General features: G+C 47.5%; 1 protein-coding gene across 1 annotated transcript in view; it reads left to right on the top strand.

Moving 5' to 3' along the window:
- The first annotated feature begins 13878 nt into the window (after window positions 1-13878).
- The window catches only part of LOC133359551 (E3 ubiquitin/ISG15 ligase TRIM25-like), an 83077-nt gene continuing 76509 nt past the window's right edge, over window positions 13879-20446 (top strand). Inside the window, exons 1-2 of the mRNA XM_061577990.1 lie at window positions 13879-14647; window positions 14920-15015. Of these exons, the coding sequence (XP_061433974.1) occupies window positions 14072-14647; window positions 14920-15015 (672 nt within the window). The 5' untranslated portion in view covers window positions 13879-14071. The remainder of the gene's footprint in view (window positions 14648-14919; window positions 15016-20446) is intronic.

Genomic DNA, 20446 nt, shown 5'->3' with positions numbered 1-20446 from the left:
ACCTCGATATTGACATTTAGACTATGAGACCTCCTTTACTAGTGGCAAAATATAGCAATAGGTTTTTACCCTTTCAACTGGTACAAAAACTGACACCTTTATACAAGGCATCATGTTTGCAATAACCACAACACAAGCAGTCAAAATGCAAACAAAAAGAAACAACTCTGATGATGATAATGATATGCACTGTCCTTGAAGTTGATTGGTCCACACCCGAGACAGCTTTTCTTAGAGCCTAGTCTCCATTGGTGTTGGACCAGATGACGCCAAAAGGCCTACAACTCAAAGACAGCGCACTATTAGAGTATTGAGAGCTCGGGGTAAGCATTTTGACTGCTTGTGTTGTGGTTATTGCAAACATGATGCCTTGTATAACGATGGCATTTCCAAGCAACCTTGGTCGAGGAGTATTTTAACTGGCATGCGGCGCAAGAAATCGGTGCCCAATAGGCATGGGACGGCAAGTGAACGTGAGATCAAAACTGGTCCCTCCGCGGTGATTTTCCCTATAGCAATGCGCACATCAATTCGCCCCAAAATACCCATGCTACCCCCATTAGCAGCAACGCACGCGCCATTAGCCGGTCGGATCCGTGACGTAGGAATGGACAGGAGATGAAAAATAACATCGGAAATTATGGTGGCAGACGCGCCAGTGTCCACCAAAATACGAACATCGATCCCATCGATGGTATCCCGTACCGTCGAGGACCCCGATGCGGCTGCTACCACTCTACGGGCCAATTTTTCCATTGTGTCGCAGAGTGCGGCATCGACACAGGTGCACCATAATTAATTACCGTCCGGAGTGCAAACATGTGTGCGAGTGGATGGGTGATGTGACAAGACCTGCCGGGTGTCCGATGTGTGCCGACTTGCCCGAGGGTGCCGTGGATCCGCGTCTGGTGGAGGAGATGGAAGCCGGCCAGACGGGAGCTGACAAGGCTGAAGTCGGCAGCGGCAATCCCGGGCGAAATGGCCTCGTCGGCCACACTTAAAACACGTGGCCGCCGTCGCCCAGCGGTCGCTCTTCCCGGTCCCTGCACGTGGTCGTCCGGCCCCATCACACTGCTCGCGCGGCCGGCGTTTCGGGACCCAGCGAGGAACAACAGCCATCACCTCGTCGTCGCTGGAGTCATTGGAGCTGTGGACGACCCGACGTGGAGACCACCCCAATGGTGGACCGTCTATTTCTGGATTCCCCGTCCATGCCGCCATCTGATCCCAGCGTTTTAGGTTGAACTTGGCGTCCAAGCAGCGCGCCGCCCATTGAGACGTGAGCGGTTCGTGGCCGCACACCGGCAACGAGATGTTCAATTCCTGGGCCAGCTCAATCATTCTGGAATGGATGAGAGGATCTAGGAGGTCAGCTGATGAGTCGGGGTAGGCGGCCATGGCAAGCGCTAACAGCACCCCTCGGTAAGCCAAGGGCGATTCCTCTGGTCCTCGACGACATGACATACATTTTCTGGTAGCTGCCGTCGGCGGTTCGTAGAACTCTGCCATTTTAGTGAAAGCGTCACGCAGCGTCTTCTTCTTGCTCGCCGGGATGGATCGGAAGACCGCCAAGGAGACATCATCCAGCAGCGTGGGCAGAGCCTCCAGTGCCTCCGCCTCCGTCCATCGCACCGACCGAAAGGCTGACTCGAACCGCCACGTGAACGCACTCCAATCGCCCCCGGCAACAAATTCCTTGATTTGAGGAAGACGATGTCCGCGGTGAATGTCCGACGCCTCGAGCGTCTCCAATCCTGCTCCCCGCGTATTTCGCGGCTCCGTCAAAATGGCGTCCGGCAGCTGCGTGGCGGCAGCCCCGCCCAAGATGGCGTCCGGCGGCCGCGTGTCGGCAGCCCCTCCCAAGATGGCGTCCGGCGGCTTCATTGCAGCAGCCCCGCCCAAGATGGAGGCCTCTCCCTCCTTGGCAGAAGCAATGGTGGACGTCGTTTCCCGCTGAAAATCCTGATCATCGGCCCTTGGTTGAATTCCATGCGGCCGACCGAGGGCGGCTGAAGATGCGACCGCCGTCACCAGATTCAGAAAAATTGCACGGAACGATTCAATCTGCTCCACCAGTCGACGCCACCCCTCGTCCGCAGTCAAAGAAGTCGCTTCGCCAGCCTGTCGGCGATGAGCGGCGTCGGGGAGAGCAGCAGCCGGAGGCAGAGGACCCGCAGCTCTCAGCAGCTCGTCCTCATCTGCCTCAACCTCTTCCTCCGACGAAGGGTCCAGTGGGTTTCTCTTCTTGAGGTGCTTGGACATTTTAGATGAATCGTCCAAACGGTTTCAAGAGATACTTCTGACACCAATGTAATAAAGGTTGCTTAGGCGACTTTAGGAATCCGGTCTTTTATTCAACTTGCATTACAGCTTTCCTTCACGCTGCTGACAGGCAGCATGAGAGGGATAGAGAGAGAGACGCGCCGCCATGTGGCAACCCGGAGCCCCGCTCACACGTGGCCTCCTCCTCCGTTCGTTCCCGTTCTGACCACGTGTCGTTCGTCTCCACCCCTATTTAATACCCGGGTCACGTGGTACGTTTCCACCAATCATGGTTAGCCTCCATGTAATATTCTAGGCTCCCTCGTAGGCTCTCGGGACCACGCCCCCGACTCATCTCCCCATTGGCTGTGGCCAAAGCCAGCAGAACCAATCCTCTACTTACAGCTGTCACCTTTAGATTTCAGTAAAGAGACCAGGTCTGGCTTGAGGGCAGTGGTTGAGATGCGTAAAATGTCACGCAAGTGGGAGTCACTCATCCTTGACCTCAATCGGTTCTTGTTTAAGTTCATGACTGAGAATGTTTGCTCACACAAATATGTGGAGCCGAATAAGCTCAGCATTTTCTTAGCGAATGACCGCATTTCTGGAAACCTGCTTTTGTCCAGCTGTCGATAAAAGTCAACAAGAGAACACTGCTGGTGTTTTCCGCGGCACTCATCATCACACTGCAGCTCAATGAGCTCCAACTGCAGCTGTGGAGGAGCATCATCAGGGTCCACGGAGAAGGGAGAAGAGAAAAGCAACATGTCCTTTTCAATAACTGCAAAGTCCCGAAAGCGTTTGTTAAATTCCACAGAAAGAGATGCGATAGCTGTTGCATAACTCTTCATTTGCGCACCGATGTTGTGCTGTGGGAAACTGTCAATGACCTCTTTCAAAGCTGAGAAGTGTGCGGTGCAGGCTCTGTTTGGGACAAGTGTCTTTGGAAAAGTTTGAGTTTGGTTCCAAAGGCCTTGATGTGAGTGTATAGCTGGCTCACCACTGCATCTTTTTCTTGAAGATTACCATTCAGCGCATTCAGATGCTTCATTATGTCAACCAAAAAAGACAGATTTGCCAGCCATACAGGATCGGACAGTTCTTCCATTGGTTGTCTCTTCTCACCCAAAAAAATTCCAATTTCCTCCTTGAGAGAGAAAAATCGCTGCAGTGCGGACCCCCGACTTAGCCACCTCACATCGTTGTGATATATTACGTCACCCTATTCAGCCTGGATGTCACACAATAACTGCTGAAACTGTCGGTGGTATAGAGCTTTAGAGCGAATAGAATTGATTGCCTTTGCCACTGGTTTCATAACATCGTCAAATGTTAGATGTTTGGCGCAGAGAGCCTGCTGGTGAATGATACAGTGAAGTTTAATAGCGTTACCTGCTTCTTCGCTGACTTTATTTCAAATCAGTGTGGACAATCCACTTTGCTCACCAGCCATAGCAGGCGCACCATCGGTAATGATCCCAAAAACTTTACTCCATGGTAGTTTCATATCATCAACAGCTTCACAAACAGAAACGGATAAATCTGTTCCTCTGGTTTGCCCTTTAAGGCTTTTGAGGTCAAGCAGCTCCTCTGTCACGTTCATGTTGTCATCAACTCCTCTTAAAAAAATAAGTAGTTGTGCAGTGTCAGATGCATCGGTGCTTTCATCGCAGGCTAATGAGAAATAATCAAAAGCCACTCCCCTGTCCCCCAGTTGTCTCTGGATATCTGACGATATGTCCTCAACTCTCCGTGCCACAGTGTTGCGTGCCAGGCAAACATTAATACATTCTTGCTTTTTCTCGGGGCAAATGTTCTCCACCATTTTCATGACACAGTCTTTGATAAACGCACCTTCAGTAAAAGGTTTGCCATGTTTAGCTATTAACATGGCCACTTCATAGCTGGCTTTGGTGATGTTTTCCTTTGACTCACAGGCCCGCGTGAAGAATCGCTGTTGCGATGCCAGAGCAGCTTGGAGTTGCTTCACTTTTTCAGCGCGGTCACTCCCTGTTAGCTTGTCGTATGTTGTAGCATGTTTAGTCACGTAGTGTCTCTTTATGTTGAAATCCTTAAACAAGGCAACCGTCTCTTTACAAATTAGACAAACACAATTGCCTTGATTTTCAGTGAAAAAGTATTGTAATTCCCACTGCTCCTGAAAGCGGCGGCCCTCACTGTCAACTTTTCTCTTTTTTTTGCAGTCGCCACGGCATAAATTATTCGAGAAGGGTTCGCGGCACGGATGCAGAGCCAGATAGCATTAGAATGGTGGTGCCACCGTGTGGTGAAAGGAGGAATTACATCTTTAAAGTTTTATGATTTATTTATTCTGACAGAGCTAGCGAGCCATAAATATCACATTATAAGACCGAAGCTGCGGGCCGTATGAAATCTGACCGCGGGCCATGATTGGCCCGTGGGCCGGACTTTGGACATGCCTGGGTTAGATGGTTAACCCAATAAAACTGTATAATGGTTATTGGTCGCGAAGGCTTACGTGTTAAACTACTATAGATGTGTTATGGTGATTTGTTAACTTTCCTTGTACTTGTGTAGTGCTCGAACCGACACGACAGCTTCTTGTCTTTCCTCATTACTTTATTTCGCGTATTTCGCTCAACACTCCTCCATCCAACATCGCTCAACGTTCCTCCTTCTAACACCGATCCACAGTCTCCTCCACGCTCTCCGCTCGCTCGACGCGTTCCGCCGGCCTCACTCGCTCCCCATCACTCCTCCGTCGACTCTCCTCTCCACTCTCTCCGCCAGTTTGGCTGCTCTTTATCAGCTCCGCCGTCCCACTTTGTCGTAACTACATCAGCTTCTCTTCCCACGCTCCAGCCGCTTCCTACTGGTTTCGTCGTCTCACTGTTACTCTACACTTCTCCACTGCTACCCTACGCTTCTCCACTGCTACCCTACGCTTCTCCACTGCTACCCTACGCTTCTCCGCTGCTACCCTATACTGTTACTAGCTCTGCTGCTCAGACTCTTCCATCCTCTGTCTCTTCCCAGGCGCGAACTCCCGTTTCCTCCAAAACCCCTGAATTTATCCCCGAGCCAAATAATTCCAAATTAATCAGGGGCATCCCCTGCAACGCCACTCGCCCCCAGCCCCCGCTGCCACGTGGCATGTTTTTCCAGACACTGTGGCGCCACTCCGCGACAACAACACCCTCTCGCCCAATCAGCGCCCTGCACCCTTAATTACTCCCTGCCACCTGCTACCATCCTCAGACATCATGTCACCTCCTTTGGGACAACAACGACCGGCCAATCAGCGCCCTGTGTCCTCATTTGCTCCCACTGTACGCCGCATGCGCGCACACCGACTTCAGCGTGTGACGCGTATCTCAAGCACTACTCTTGCACTACTATCATGTTTGTGTACTGTTTGTTGTTGTAACGTTCTTACCCCGTGCTCCTACTGGACAATTGTTGAAAAGAGCTTTACAGGTCATCGGATTCCTCCTGCAGTATAAATATTCCGATTCTGATGTACGTCAGTTCAAAGATGCCAATGCTGGACTTTGGACACATTAATTACAGAACAAAACTGCGTGTGCATTTGTGTTCGTGCCTGACATTGATAACGGGGCTTAAACTACCAACTCGTTTCACCGGAGAAACACGTTTAATCACAGGCGACTGCTTGGAATCGAAAGCCCGCATCTCAGGATGTGTTATTTTCACGATGGTGATCATGTTCTTACAAAATCCATTGTTGGCGCTGGTTAAGGCCAACGGCGCGAATCCACAGGTACATCTAGACAGGTTTGTGTGATGCGGGGCTTGTTTTTACATTCCTTAAACATCTGAGCACATTCCATGTGGTGCCACGTTTGGTTTGTAACCCCGTGTAAAGTAATTTACATCCTTGTTTCTTGTCTGTGTGCAAGCCCTGATAAAAAACACCACTCACCATCCACACACTACTCACCATCCACACACTACTCAACACCCGATATCCCCACACTACTCACCATCCAATATCCACACACACTACTCACCACTCACCATCCGCAAACTACTCACCAACCTCCATCCACCAGGAAGAACATCTCCCCAGGAATAAACTGTTTTATAGATATTCAGAAGGATATATTAAGACCAAGAAAGAACTGCAAGGCGTAAACACAGATCCTCGCAGAAGGAAGAGGCAATGACACAAACGAGAAAAAGGCAGCGCCAACCGACTCGCCCTCGCCTTAAATGGACTTGCTCCTCCCTACATTCATGACCTCCTTCAGCCACGAATATTCCATCAAGTTTGTCAAGATTCATCTTCTTGGTTCTTTCGGTAAAGTCACGTAGAAGGGAAGCAATAAAATAATAAAAATAAAACATAATAAAATAAAATAATTCTCACGACGTTTCGGCTACAACGCAAGCAGCCGTCCTCAGGTGAAGAATGAGACACTACCAAGCTAGGAGCTTATATATACGCTGCGTTGGAGGTGCAAGAGCGCCTTAACAAAAAGAATGTGCATATGAAGAGGAATTTAGCATATTCATGGGAAATGCGTAGGAGGTGGGTGGGGGGGGGTTTCATAGTCATATTATGCCCATGCATTATGCAGGATCAACAGCACCAAGGGGGGGTGCAGTAGCATTAACAAAGAAAAAAATGTTAATAGTATGTAGCTGCAGTTACTAAACAATAACGTAGAAAACTAAAGTATAAACTACATAAAAAACTAAAGTAAAAACTGCATAGCACCATCAGTATACTTACTATACTCTACAATAAGCTGAGTTACTAACAGCAAGTAATACATTACAATTCTACGTCGTAAAAATTATATAATATGCTTCCATCTAAACTTTATTCTCTTACATCACACGAGCATACACCGTACTATATACTGCCATAGATAAACCCAACATTAAATTGTATACTGTATTGCTATAAACCACCCCTATACCTTATACATTTTAATATAACACTATGTATTATTCTACTCACCCTAATGTGTATCACACTGCTATATGTTTACTATACAATTACGATACTATATATTACTTTGTACATTGTATTAAGCATATAAATGTTATACTATTTGTTATTATACGCTGTACCATTGACCGTCGTATCAATGGGTGAGTCGTGGGGGGGAAACTTGCAGTAGAGCAAAGAATCCATTCCCTGCGGAGAATACAATGCCAGTGAGTGGAACGCGGTCTGAAAGTCACCGTAAACGTGAACACAATCAGTTAAGATCCGAAATGGTTTATTACGTCCTTCCAATGATTGCTAAGCCAGAATCCATCTTCTCGGTTAAAATTGTCTCTGTGTTTGTATATGTGGATCGCCTCATGAACGAATCTCTCATGATAGCCAGATGGCTTGCAGAGAACCTCTGTCTTGGAGAAGTCAATGTCATGTGAGCCCACTGAGTTGTAACAGTGATCTGCCACGGCTGAAGTGTTTGTCCTACCGTGTTTCAAGTCCGCTTTATGTTCACGGATGCGGTCCGAGACATGTCGTTTGGTTTCCCCAATGTAACTGCTACCACAGAGGCAACTTAGTTTGTAGACGCCAGGGTACTGTATGTCTGGAACCACATCTTTTACAGACGGTACCAGATCACGGATTTTATGTACTGTGTTGAATCGGACCTGGATCTTGTGTTTAATCAGGATTTTGGAGATCTTTTTTGTGACTCCTCAACAGGATCCTTCTTGATGGTTGGAGTGATGGCTTTGCGGATTGTGTAGTCGGAGTAACCATTAGCCTTAAGAGCTTGGCGTACGTGTTTGAGTTCACTGGCAATGTGTTCCTGGTCGGAGATGCATTGGGCTCTATGATATAGAGTCTTGATGAGGGAATTCTTCTGGGATGGATGGTGGTGGGAATCCGGTTTTAAGTAAGCATCCGTATGGGTGGCTTTCCTCTAGACAGAGTGGCTCATTGAACCATCAGGTCTCCTTTTGATTAGGACATCCAAAAAGGGTAGCTTGCCATCTTTTTCGACTTCCATGGTGAATCTGATGGCTGGGTGTATGGAATTGATGTGGTCGAGAAATTGGTCGAGAGTAGGCCTGCCATGTGGCCAGATGACAAAAGTGTCGTCTACGTACCTCTTCCATAAGGTCGGGCGTAGAGTGGCAGTCTGGATGGCGTCAGTCTCAAATTTCTCCATGAAGATGTTGGCTACAACCGGAGATAGGGGGGAGCCCATTGGGGTGCCCTCCGTTTGCTTGTAGAAATTTCCATTCCAGGTGAAGTATGTATTGGTTAAGCAGTGTCTCACCAGGGGGGGTACCCCAGCATTCAGTCCTTGATGAACCAAGTCTTCAATGATTGCGATGGTGTCAGGTACAGGAACCTTGGTGAATAAGGAAACCACATCAAAACTGACAAGCAGGTCGTCTGGGGACAGGGCAATCCCCTTGATTGTCGATACCAGGTCAGTAGAGTTTAGTACCGCAGAGGTGGTTTTTCCAGTGAAAGGCCGTAGGATTTCAGACAAAAAACGAGCCAATTTATAGGTGGGGGAGTTGATACTAGAGACAATGGGACGAAGAGGTGTATCTTCTTTATGTATCTTTGGCAAGCCGTATAATCTTGGTGGCCTGGCTGCAGAAGGTTTCAACGAGAACTGTTTGGTCTGATCAATTAATGCGGTTGAATCAGAAATGATTTTGTTGGTTTTAGTGACGAGGCTGTTGGTGGGGTCTCTTTTTATTTTTGTATAGCTGCCATCGTTGAGTAGTTCTTGAATTTTGTTGTTGTATTCTATTTTGTCCATGATGACAGTGGCATTGCCTTTGTCGGCTGAGAGGATGACAATGTCATCCCTCTTTTTTAATTGAGCTAATTCAAAACGCTCATCTTTGCTGATGTTGCTAGCTGGCATCTTAGCGTTTTTGAGGGTTGCAGAGATTTCAGATCTTGCTACGTCTGCAGCGATGTGACTCAAGCCCTTGAGAGCCACATCTACTCGAGCAATTATATCATTAACTGGTATGTGTCTAGGTGTGACTGCAAAGTTTAGTCCTTTAGCTAAAACGGATTTCAGACCTTCAGAAATAGAACTGTTACTGCGATTAATTACGACTTTGTTAACATCTAGCTTTTCAATGTGTGGGTCCGGTTTCTTGTTTGAGAGGCGGTTGAATTTGGAAATCAAGTTGTCCTTACATTTAGTCGACATAGCGGCAGCTGAAGAGGCAGTCATTTTTTCTACATGTTCCCAATCCGATGTGGACATTGTTGCACTCAAAGATAAGTGTGATTTGTAGAGTGTCTTGTCTAACTAATGCGAAACGAATTCTGTCTAGAACTAGCTTAGCTCTTATCTCAGAGAAAATCAGACTTACGCGCACCGAACTAGATCAGTTAGACAAGACACTCTACAAATCACACTTATCTTTGAGTGCAACAATGTCCACATCGGATTGGGAACATGTAGAAAAAATGACTGCCTCTTCAGCTGCCGCAATGTCGACTAAATGTATGGACAACTTGATTTCCAAATTCAACCGCCTCTCAAACAAGAAACCGGACCCACACATTAACTAATGCGAAACGAATTCTGTCTAGAACTAGCTTAGCTCTTATCTCAGAGAAAATCAGACTTACGCGCACCGAACTAGATCAGTTAGACAAGACACTCTACAAATCACACTTATCTTTGAGTGCAACAATGTCCACATCGGATTGGGAACATGTAGAAAAAATGACTGCCTCTTCAGCTGCCGCTATGTCGACTAAATGTATGGACAACTTGATTTCCAAATTCAACCGCCTCTCAAACAAGAAACCGGACCCACACATTGAAAAGCTAGATGTTAACAAAGTCGTAATTAATCGCAGTAACAGTTCTATTTCTGAAGGTCTGAAATCCGTTTTAGCTAAAGGACTAAACTTTGCAGTCACACCTAGACACATACCAGTTAATGATATAATTGCTCGAGTAGATGTGGCTCTCAAGGGCTTGAGTCACATCGCTGCAGACGTAGCGAGATCTGAAATCTCTGCAACCCTCAAAAACGCTAAGATGCCAGCTAGCAACATCAGCAAAGATGAGCGTTTTGAATTAGCTCAATTAAAAAAGAGGGATGACATTGTCATCCTCTCAGCCGACAAAGGCAATGCCACTGTCATCATGGACAAAATAGAATACAACAACAAAATTCAAGAACTACTCAACGATGGCAGCTATACAAAAATAAAAAGAGACCCCACCAACAGCCTCGTCACTAAAACCAACAAAATCATTTCTGATTCAACCGCATTAATTGATCAGACCAAACAGTTCTCGTTGAAACCTTCTGCAGCCAGGCCACCAAGATTATACGGCTTGCCAAAGATACATAAAGAAGATACACCTCTTCGTCCCATTGTCTCTACTATCAACTCCCCCACCTATAAATTGGCTCGTTTTTTGTCTGAAATCCTACGGCCTTTCACTGGAAAAACCACCTCTGCGGTACTAAACTCTACTGACCTGGTATCGACAATCAAGGGGATTGCCCTGTCCCCAGACGACCTGCTTGTCAGTTTTGATGTGGTTTCCTTATTCACCAAGGTTCCTGTACCTGACACCATCGCAATCATTGAAGACTTGGTTCATCAAGGATTGAATGCTGGGGTACCCCCCCTTGGTGAGACACTGCTTAACCAATACATACTTCACCTGGAATGGAAATTTCTACAAGCAAACGGAGGGCACCCCAATGGGCTCCCCCTATCTCCGGTTGTAGCCAACATCTTGATGGAGAAATTTGAGACTGACGCCATCCAGACTGCCACTCTACGCCCGACCTTATGGAAGAGGTACGTAGACGACACTTTTGTCATCTGGCCACATGGCAGGCCTACTCTCGACCAATTTCTCGACCACATCAATTCCATACACCCAGCCATCAGATTCACCATGGAAGTCGAAAAAGATGGCAAGCTACCCTTTTTGGATGTCCTAATCAAAAGGAGACCTGATGGTTCAATGAGCCACTCTGTCTACAGGAAAGCCACCCATACGGATGCTTACTTAAAACCGGATTCCCACCACCATCCATCCCAGAAGAATTCCCTCATCAAGACTCTATATCATAGAGCCCAATGCATCTCCGACCAGGAACACATTGCCAGTGAACTCAAACACGTACGCCAAGCTCTTAAGGCTAATGGTTACTCCGACTACACAATCCGCAAAGCCATCACTCCAACCATCAAGAAGGATCCTGTTGAGGAGCCTTTCAAGACCATCACCTTACCCTACATTGCTGGGGTCACAAAAAAGATCTCCAAAATCCTGATTAAACACAAGATCCAGGTCCGATTCAACACAGTACATAAAATCCGTGATCTGGTACCGTCTGTAAAAGATGTGGTTCCAGACATACAGTACCCTGGCATCTACAAACGAAGTTGCCTCTGTGGTAGCAGTTACATTGGGGAAACCAAACGACATGTCTCGGACCGCATCCGTGAACATAAAGCGGACTTGAAACACGGTAGGACAAACACTTCAGCCGTGGCAGATCACTGTTACAACTCAGTGGGCTCACATGACATTGACTTCTCCAAGACAGAGGTTCTCTGCAAGCCATCTGGCTATCATGAGAGATTCGTTCATGAGGCGATCCATATATAAAAACACAGAGACAATTTTAACCGAGAAGATGGATTCTGGCTTAGCAATCATTGGAAGGACGTAATAAACCATTTCGGATCTTAACTGATTGTGTTCACGTTTACGGTGACTTTCAGACCGCGTTCCACTCACTGGCATTGTATTCTCCGCAGGGAATGGATTCTTTGCTCCGCTGCAAGTTTCCCCCCCACGACTCACCCATTGATACGACGGTCAATGGTACAGCGTATAATAACAAATAGTATAACATTTATATGCTTAATACAATGTACAAAGTAATATATAGTATCGTAATTGTATAGTAAACATATAGCAGTGTGATACACATTAGGGTGAGTAGAATAATACATAGTGTTATATTAAAATGTATAAGGTATAGGGGTGGTTTATAGCAATACAGTATACAATTTAATGTTGGGTTTATCTATGGCAGTATATAGTACGGTGTATGCTCGTGTGATGTAAGAGAATAAAGTTTAGATGGAAGCATATTATATAATTTTTACGACGTAGAATTGTAATGTATTACTTGCTGTTAGTATCTCAGCTTATTGTAGAATATAGTAAGTATACTGATGGTGCTATGCAGTTTATACTTTAGTTTTTTATGTAGTTTATACTTTAGTTTTCTACGTTGTTGTTTAGTAACTGCAGCTATATACTATTAACATTCTTTTCCTTTGTTAATGCTACTGCACCCCCCCTTGGTGCTGTTGATCCTGCATAATGCATGGGCATAATATGACTATGAAACCCCCCCCACCCACCTCCTACGCATTTCCCATGAATATGCTAAATTCCTCTTCATATGCACATTCTTTTTGTTAAGGCGCTCTTGCACCTCCAACGCAGCGTATATATAAGCTCCTTGCTTGGTAGTGTCTCATTCTTCACCTGAGGATGGCTGCTTGCGTTGTAGCCGAAACGTTGTGAGAATTATTTTATTTTATTATGTTTTATTTTTATTATTTTATTGCTTCCCTTCTACGTGACTTTACCGAAAGAACCAAGAAGATGGATCCCTGCAGTCACGAAAGCTTTAAATCGAAATTTGTCAAGATCCTCAACTTGTGCATTGCTCACCGTCCCACGGTTTCTAGGCTACACACGTGGGGGGTGACGGTGCCTTGGCAATCACGGCACCTAAACTCTGCAACTCGTTGCCCTTCGAGGTCAACGGGACTTCCGAGACACTGCTCATCTTCACATCTCCACTAATGCCGTCTTTGTTTAAAATGGATTTCTCCCTTTAGTGATGTTCAAATGTCCTTCTCACTTCTTTCCCAGAGCGCCCTGAGAGGCATTGTTTAAGGGCCCTTTATAAATGCAAATTATTATTATGACGTTAGAATAAAACAATTATTTAATTATTTTAAAACTCATATTATTACTATATGGCATCATCAAATTATTATTTAATTATCATTACTAAATGCTATTATGAAATTATTATTGTTATTTCATTATTACTACTAAATGATTATATAATTATTATGGAATTATTAGTAACAAAAATATTTAATAAATATTAAATTATTATTAAATCTCCATTTACTTATCATTATCAACTTATAATTAAACTATTATAATAGTTTAATAATTATTTGCACTTTTGGCTATGGACGTTGTGAAAGAAGATCAACATACATACACACAACCACCATCCACATAGAATAAAACGGTCTCCTAGGAATTTCATGAATAAAAACAACATTTGACAGATGAACAAAGGAAGCATGAAGCCAGTAGTTAAAATATTAGTTGACAAAGGTTTAAGACGATTACATTAGAATGTTTGTTCAAGGTGCGGTTCCATTGTGGCAATGCACACAGCCTGACCCTAGCCGGTCAATCAGCCTGTGGGACAAACCATTATCGATGTGTCCCGGGCTGCTGCTACTGCTGGGTTTTGTTGTACAAACCTAACACAGTGCGTGACTGTAACGCCACGTCTACACAGGTGAGCCCTGCGTTGTGGAACATTCCAGGGCGTGTCTCGGGATATTTATAACGTAACTGCAGGTAAAGTCAGTTCATTTCCTTGTTCGTCTCCGCTGTGTGAGCTGCGCACACAGTGTCGCCTGAACAGAACACACCTCGTCAATGGTAATCAACATCTCACGATATTATAAACGTTAAGTATTTTTGTTGAAATATATTCTCTGAGGCACAGTGAGAAACTACTTTGGGAGCATCCTCGGGTCATGGCGAGCACAGCTCCCGCTGAGAACGTGGACCGTGAGTTGAGCTGCTCCATCTGCCTGGACACGTTTGACTGCCCCTCCACGCTGAGCTGCGGCCACTCGTTCTGCCTCCAGTGCCTGGAGGACGCCTGGAAGGAGACAGACTTGTACTGCTGCCCGCAATGCCGCAAGACCTTCCCTCGACGACCCCAGCTGACTAGGAATGTGACGATCGCCAATCTCATAGAGCAGCTGCGAGTGACTGAGACCATGGCTGCTGTTTCTTTTGCTGCTGGTGTTGTTTTCTGTGAAAACTGCCCAGAAGGAAAGACGCCTGCAGTGAAGACCTGCCTCAAGTGCGACACGTCCTTCTGCAGGGAGCATCTTGTGCCTCACCTGGAGAAGAAAAAGTTTAATGACCACGTCCTGGTTTCACCAAATGTGAACCCTGAAGTCCGCAAGTGCAAGAGGCACAAAGAAGAGCTCAAGTTCTACTGCAAGCAAGATCTCAGCCTCGTGTGCAGGGACTGCACCATCGCCGGTGACCACACGGGTCATAAATTCATCACACTGGAGGATGAGCATCAGACACGGAAGGTGAGGCCAGCGTAGGTTGATTGGGAGCCACTCATGAGCGAACAATACCATGACCTGAGCCCATAAAAGTGCAACAATAACATTTCATGAAATAAAATCTATCTAGATGGGATGATTCTCTCTTCACGCTCTTTTTTTTTTCAAGCTGACTTCCTTGGACTCTTTTCTGGTGGGCAGTTATAGAACGATCACTGTGGAGGGCTCCGTGTGGAGTGGGGCTGAGAGGGAGCAGCTCAGGGAGTGGAGTCTCCTCTGGTGACTGTCTCTTACAGAGTGGAGTTGGAGAGGAGACGCGAGCAGTGGAAAAGAAGAGGAAGAAGGCAGAGGCGTCCGTAGAACGGATGAAAGCCACTCGCAAGGCCGTGCAGGTAACACACGTGGGCTTTGTGACCATGTGACCTCCATCCTGCTTGGAGTCTGTAACTCTCTATGTGAGGACAACTCTATAGACTCAAGTAAATTTTGTTAGCCTTGAGTCAATGTGTAATAACTGTGCAGGATATTGAATTATTATGGCAATGGGTGCTTTAAATGTAAATGTAAACAAATGCAACGTTTGTGGAAGAAAAGTTTAAATGAGACTGCAAAGCATTTCGCAGGATAACTCGAATTACTTACAATGGGTGAGATAAAATAACGCGATATGGAGCAAAGACTGTATTCAATTATAAACAATAAATTAAAAGAGTGTAGATGATAATAAAATACTACAGGAAACCGGCTGTTAAATGCTATAATAAACACAAGAGATGCGACTTCAAGATAATGCAAGGAATGCAGGAACACTTTTTCTCTCATGGCAAGCACCTACCTCTAAAGCAGACACAACGTAGAGCCAATTAGTATTTAAACGTTTTCAATTGAATATGCACAATTCATGATGTATTAGTGATTGACTCTTTTGATGTACAACATTTTAATGGTTTAGATAATTATGTAATTGCATCTAATTTTGACATGTCTTCAACGATATTGCTATAAGCCTGTTTGCGTTGTCGCATGCACGAGTTTGTTGGTTCGCTTGTTTCTAAATCCATTTGTCCTGGTGAGGGTCGCGGCGGCAGAATGTTGAGTAGGACGATCTCGATATCCCTTTCCCTGGTGACAGACTCTAGCACTTCCTGGGGAATTCCCAGGCGTTCCCAGGCCAGCCGATTGACATAGTTCTACCGGCGTGTCCTGGGTCGACCCCGGGGTCTTCGCCCAGTGGAACGTTCCCAGGAGAGTTCCAGGGGGAGTCTACCAGGGGGCACCCTTACCAGGTGCCCAAACCACCTCAACTAGCTCCTCTCGATCCGGAGGAGCAGCGGCTTGACTCTGAGGCTTTCCAGGATTACCAAGCTCCTCACCTGATCATGGAGAGTGAGCCCAGCAACCCTGTGGAGACACCTCATTTCAGTCCCTTGTACCGCGATCTCATCCTTTCAGTCATTACCCAAAGCTCATTATAATATATGAAGGTGGGAACGGAGATAGACCTGTATCTATTCAATACCCTTCCACCTCCTCCATCAGTGCCGGCTAGTTCCACCACCCCCTGCCCCCCCCCCCCAGTGACGTGACATTCCACGTCCCAATAGCGAGTGTCCATTGCCAAGGTCCAGTTCATCTGAGGCCATCCCTCTCCCTGCCATGCTGGCATCGCATCTGTCCCTCATCCATCGTCCTGCAGATGGTGGGCCCACAGGACGGCGCCACAATGCCATTTCGGGCAGGGCTCGACCGGGTTACGTGAGGGTCACCAGGCCACCAGGCGCTTGTCGGTGAACACCACCCCCAGGCCTGGCTCCAGGGAATTGTCCTGGTATACCTTGTCTGGGTGAGGTTCTCTGATTTTGGTATTTTTTAACCATTCAAAAGGGATTTTTTTTGGGACCATTATTTGTCTGGAACCTCCCCCCATATCTACCAGGAGTACAATACTCCAGGCGACATAGCTCTGAGGGTCATTGGAACACACAAACCTCACCACCACGATAAGGTTACGAATGTAGTGAGTCACTCAGATACACTAGTAGTAGGAGGCATGCTATTTATTACAACCTTCACAGGTACAAGGAGTAACTACACTATGGTCAGTACAGCTAACAGGCTGCCTGACTAATAACGCCGAGGAGGTGAAGACGGTGATGAAGACTCCAGCAGCACAACGGGATCCACTCCAAACAACTGCCCAGAACCTTCGCTCGGGGTCCCCCTTATATCCACTCAGCGTGGCCTTGATCTGCCTTTGGCCACGCCCCCCTTCTAGAACTTACTAGAAGGTTCCCGGGCTTTACCGCACGTGCCCCCTCTATCACATTTGCCCCACATCCCTCTCTCTGGCTTATCACATGACCTGCTAGCAGACAGGGCTGCTAAAACTGCAGATCCCCTTCTCTGCCAGCAACCAGCACCATGCGCCATAGTGACCCATTACATGTGACTACGTCAACCCCCCCCCCCTGTGAAAAAATCAGCCGTCCCAGCTGACCTCCATACCTCGCGTAGCGGGACAACGCAAACAACAACAACAACCTCCATCCCACCCGCGAATCGAAATACCAGTGGACAATAATAACTGGAACAAATAACAATCGTGAACGCACAGCAATAAACCCGGCCCCCAGGGATACAACAATACCCGACGACCATCAGCATGCCGCAGCCTGCGAGCACAGGAAGGACCTCAGATCAACCCACAGCCACGGCCCGGCTCGCGCCTGCGGCCACTCGCCAGATGGCATTGGAATAAACCTTACAGTTTTCGAATGGGTCCTCGTCGCCAAGCCCCCAGGCGGGACAAGCGTGGGTTTCCTGTGGACCCCCAGGACGATATGTAAATGGCCTAATGGGCGCAGCCCCTCCCGGGAAGAAGATGAAGGGAAAAAAGAAGCAGAAGTGGATGGCGGCCGTTCCATCCTCCCCATTCCTTTTGTGGACAGTGCCGTCAGTGGTTCCGCGGGTGTCAGGGGCTGGGATCCTGTAGGCAAAAGAACGGATTCCCGCTAGAGGCCCAACCCCCATGGTCGTACACCCGAGCTCGTTGGATACATCAGACACCGGGCCTTCGGGTAGTGGGGATGAAACAACCTGGCAAGACGGGAAATAAGGTTTCAGCCACAATGGGTGCACGTTCCAATGCCTGTGACCAACCTAGATTCGTATGCACTGCAGCCTCCTGACCTCAATCACCTCAACCGGGCCCCGCCATGGCTTATACAATTTATGGGATTGTGCCCAGAGGTACCTGGGGGCAATGCAATCATGGCTTCTCCCCAGGTTTCCATGGGTTTCTGGATTCCCTGAGCCCTGCCAGCTTTTATTTGCGGCTTTCCGCTTGGCTGAATTTCCTCTGGATGCCTCCCGCGCTTCCGTCAATCGCTTAAGGTGCATGAGTCCAGGCACAGCGTCCATCTTTTTACTTGGCTCAATGTTCAACTGGGCTTCCATGGGGGGGCGGGTGACATTCTCTCCCGTGCATAAGAAAAAACGGGGAGAACCCAGTTGAGGCGTGAGGGGCCATTCTATACACCACGAGAACACCCTGAACAGGGAAATCCCAATCGGACTGCGCCTCATTAATTTATTGGCACAACATGGACGTAAGAGTCCTGTGCAGGCACTCTACCATCCCATCAGTCTCAAGATGGCAGGGCAAAGTCCGGATTTTCTTTGTGCCCAGAAAATCGCACACCTCCTTTAATAACTTAGGAAAAAAATGTCGACCCTGGTCCGTAAGGAGACGTTCCAGGGCCCCTTTGTCCAGCACATACCCATGAAGGAACGCATCCGTGATGGACGCAGACGATTTATCTGGCAGAGGCCATGCCACCAGCCGCTGGGACAGGTACTCCACCCCAACGATCAAAAATCAATTTCCCCTCAGAGTGGTGGGAAATGGCCCGAGGATATCGATGCAATGATGACTTGATGCAGGCATTTAACTCATCAGCTTTGGTTTCTCAAAGTACTACAGGTAAGGTATGTCAGAAGTCACCAGCCATGAAAACAGTTCCCCCCCCCCATAATCCTGGAATTGTCCCGAAGGTCCTGCAAAGTTGTGTTGACAGCCTCAAATGCTCCCTTGTGGGACATGGTGCATTCATACCACACTATTAATTCACAATTAACCAGGACTTGTGAAAGGGCATCGTTATATATATTAGGTCTTGAAAAAGAAAGAAAAAAATTAGAATTAAATAAAAATCGAACAATGTGTAAATTCCCTAAATTATGCAAATGTATGGAATTATGTAAATTATTAATTTATGCTAATTACGTTATGTTTCGTTGTCCAGGGTGTATTACCAATCGTTATAATACAATGATTCTCGCTTTAACTTTTACTGATTATGTTTTAGTGTGTTAACTGCGTTAAGCAACTTTAATATATAAAAACATAACACTGTAATATGCGAACACTTATGCTAGCAATTGTCATAACAGTACTCCTGGAGATATCCTACTCATTAATTCTTACAATAAACCCTCAATGGTGACGTTTGTTAACAATCGGCTAATGCGAGCATACACAGTGATCGGAAAAAGTCCTTAAAAATTAATGTGACAATATTCATATAAAAAGTATTAAAGAAACATGTGCCCATGGCGAAAGTAGTTTTCTATAAATGTGTAGAGGTGTAATTGCGCATGGCTACGAATGGTGTCGTGTGATTATGCATGGCCACGGATGGCCAACAAACACAAGGGGCGGGGTTACGGCCGTACACAAGGGTGGCGCTCGCACCGACGTCCGCATGTGCATCCCCCACGGGCCCCCCCTTGGGGGCAAGTCCTATAAAAGGTGATGAGCCAAAGGGCTCGGGAGTCGGGACTCAGCTTTAACCAGAGAAGAACGAAGACCTGCTAGTATAGGCCCCGGAGCTCCCCTGGCTCGCTGTCCTTCTAAGGGCCGACCAGGGCAAGCCGGTGGCGTGGCCCCGAGAGCCCAGACGAAGCTGGTCTGGTGACTCAGGGAGCCGGGATCCCAGCTTAACCAAGCTGGGACAGATAGCCTCCCCTAGTCCCGTAGTGGAGGAGTTGGTATAGGTTAGAGGGGTTAGCTGTCGAGAAATCCCTGTAGCCAAGTGACCTGTAATAACTGTGTTGGTATAATAAATAAGTGTGCCTCCGATCCTGTCGTCAAGCCTCCATATATACTTACTACATCTGGTGTCAGAAGTAAAACGTCCAACGATGGACACACGAGGGACGACACGTACCAGGGAGTCGGAGATGGAAGACGCCGCGGCCGAATCACCACCAGAGATGGCCGGGGTCGAATCGGAGCAGCCGGGGCCGAGTACGCCCGCGCCGCTACGACAGGAGGAGGGGGATGCGTCGGCCGAAGGACTCCGGCTGGCCCACTCCCGCCTGGCGGACCTGCTCTATGCCGCGGCCGCCGCGTTGGAGGAGATCACGCGGCTGGGGGCTGGAGGAGCAGCGCGGGTCGACGACGGCAGCCGGCGCGGGGCGACGTTTCCCGCCACCCCGACGCGGCTCGCGGTCAAATTTCCCGCCATCTCTACAGTACGAGCGGTGGGCGGGGCCGGCCCGCGTCACGTGTCTGCTGAGCGCCAAGCACAAGCCGTGACATCATCAACGCCGGCCGGCGCGTCAACATCAGAGCGACCGGCGATGCCATGCTCACGGCCCGCCCACACTGTATCATCGGCGGGGAACGACGGAGAGCGTTCTGCAGCCACGGACGCCGCCTTACAGCAGCGTCTGCCGCCTCTTAAAGAATTCGTCGGCGCTGACGGAGACTGGGGCGGTTTCAAGAGGCGGTTCATTGCTCATCAAGAGATGGCGAACTGG

The sequence above is a fragment of the Lethenteron reissneri genome, chromosome 65 (assembly GCF_015708825.2).
Source record: "Lethenteron reissneri isolate LAM-NWPU_2019-01 chromosome 65, ASM1570882v1, whole genome shotgun sequence".
In the NCBI taxonomy this organism is placed as follows: domain Eukaryota; kingdom Metazoa; phylum Chordata; class Hyperoartia; order Petromyzontiformes; family Petromyzontidae; genus Lethenteron; species Lethenteron reissneri.
The sequence above is the reverse complement of the archived record's forward strand: the minus strand, read 5'-3'. Positions and strand labels throughout refer to the sequence as shown.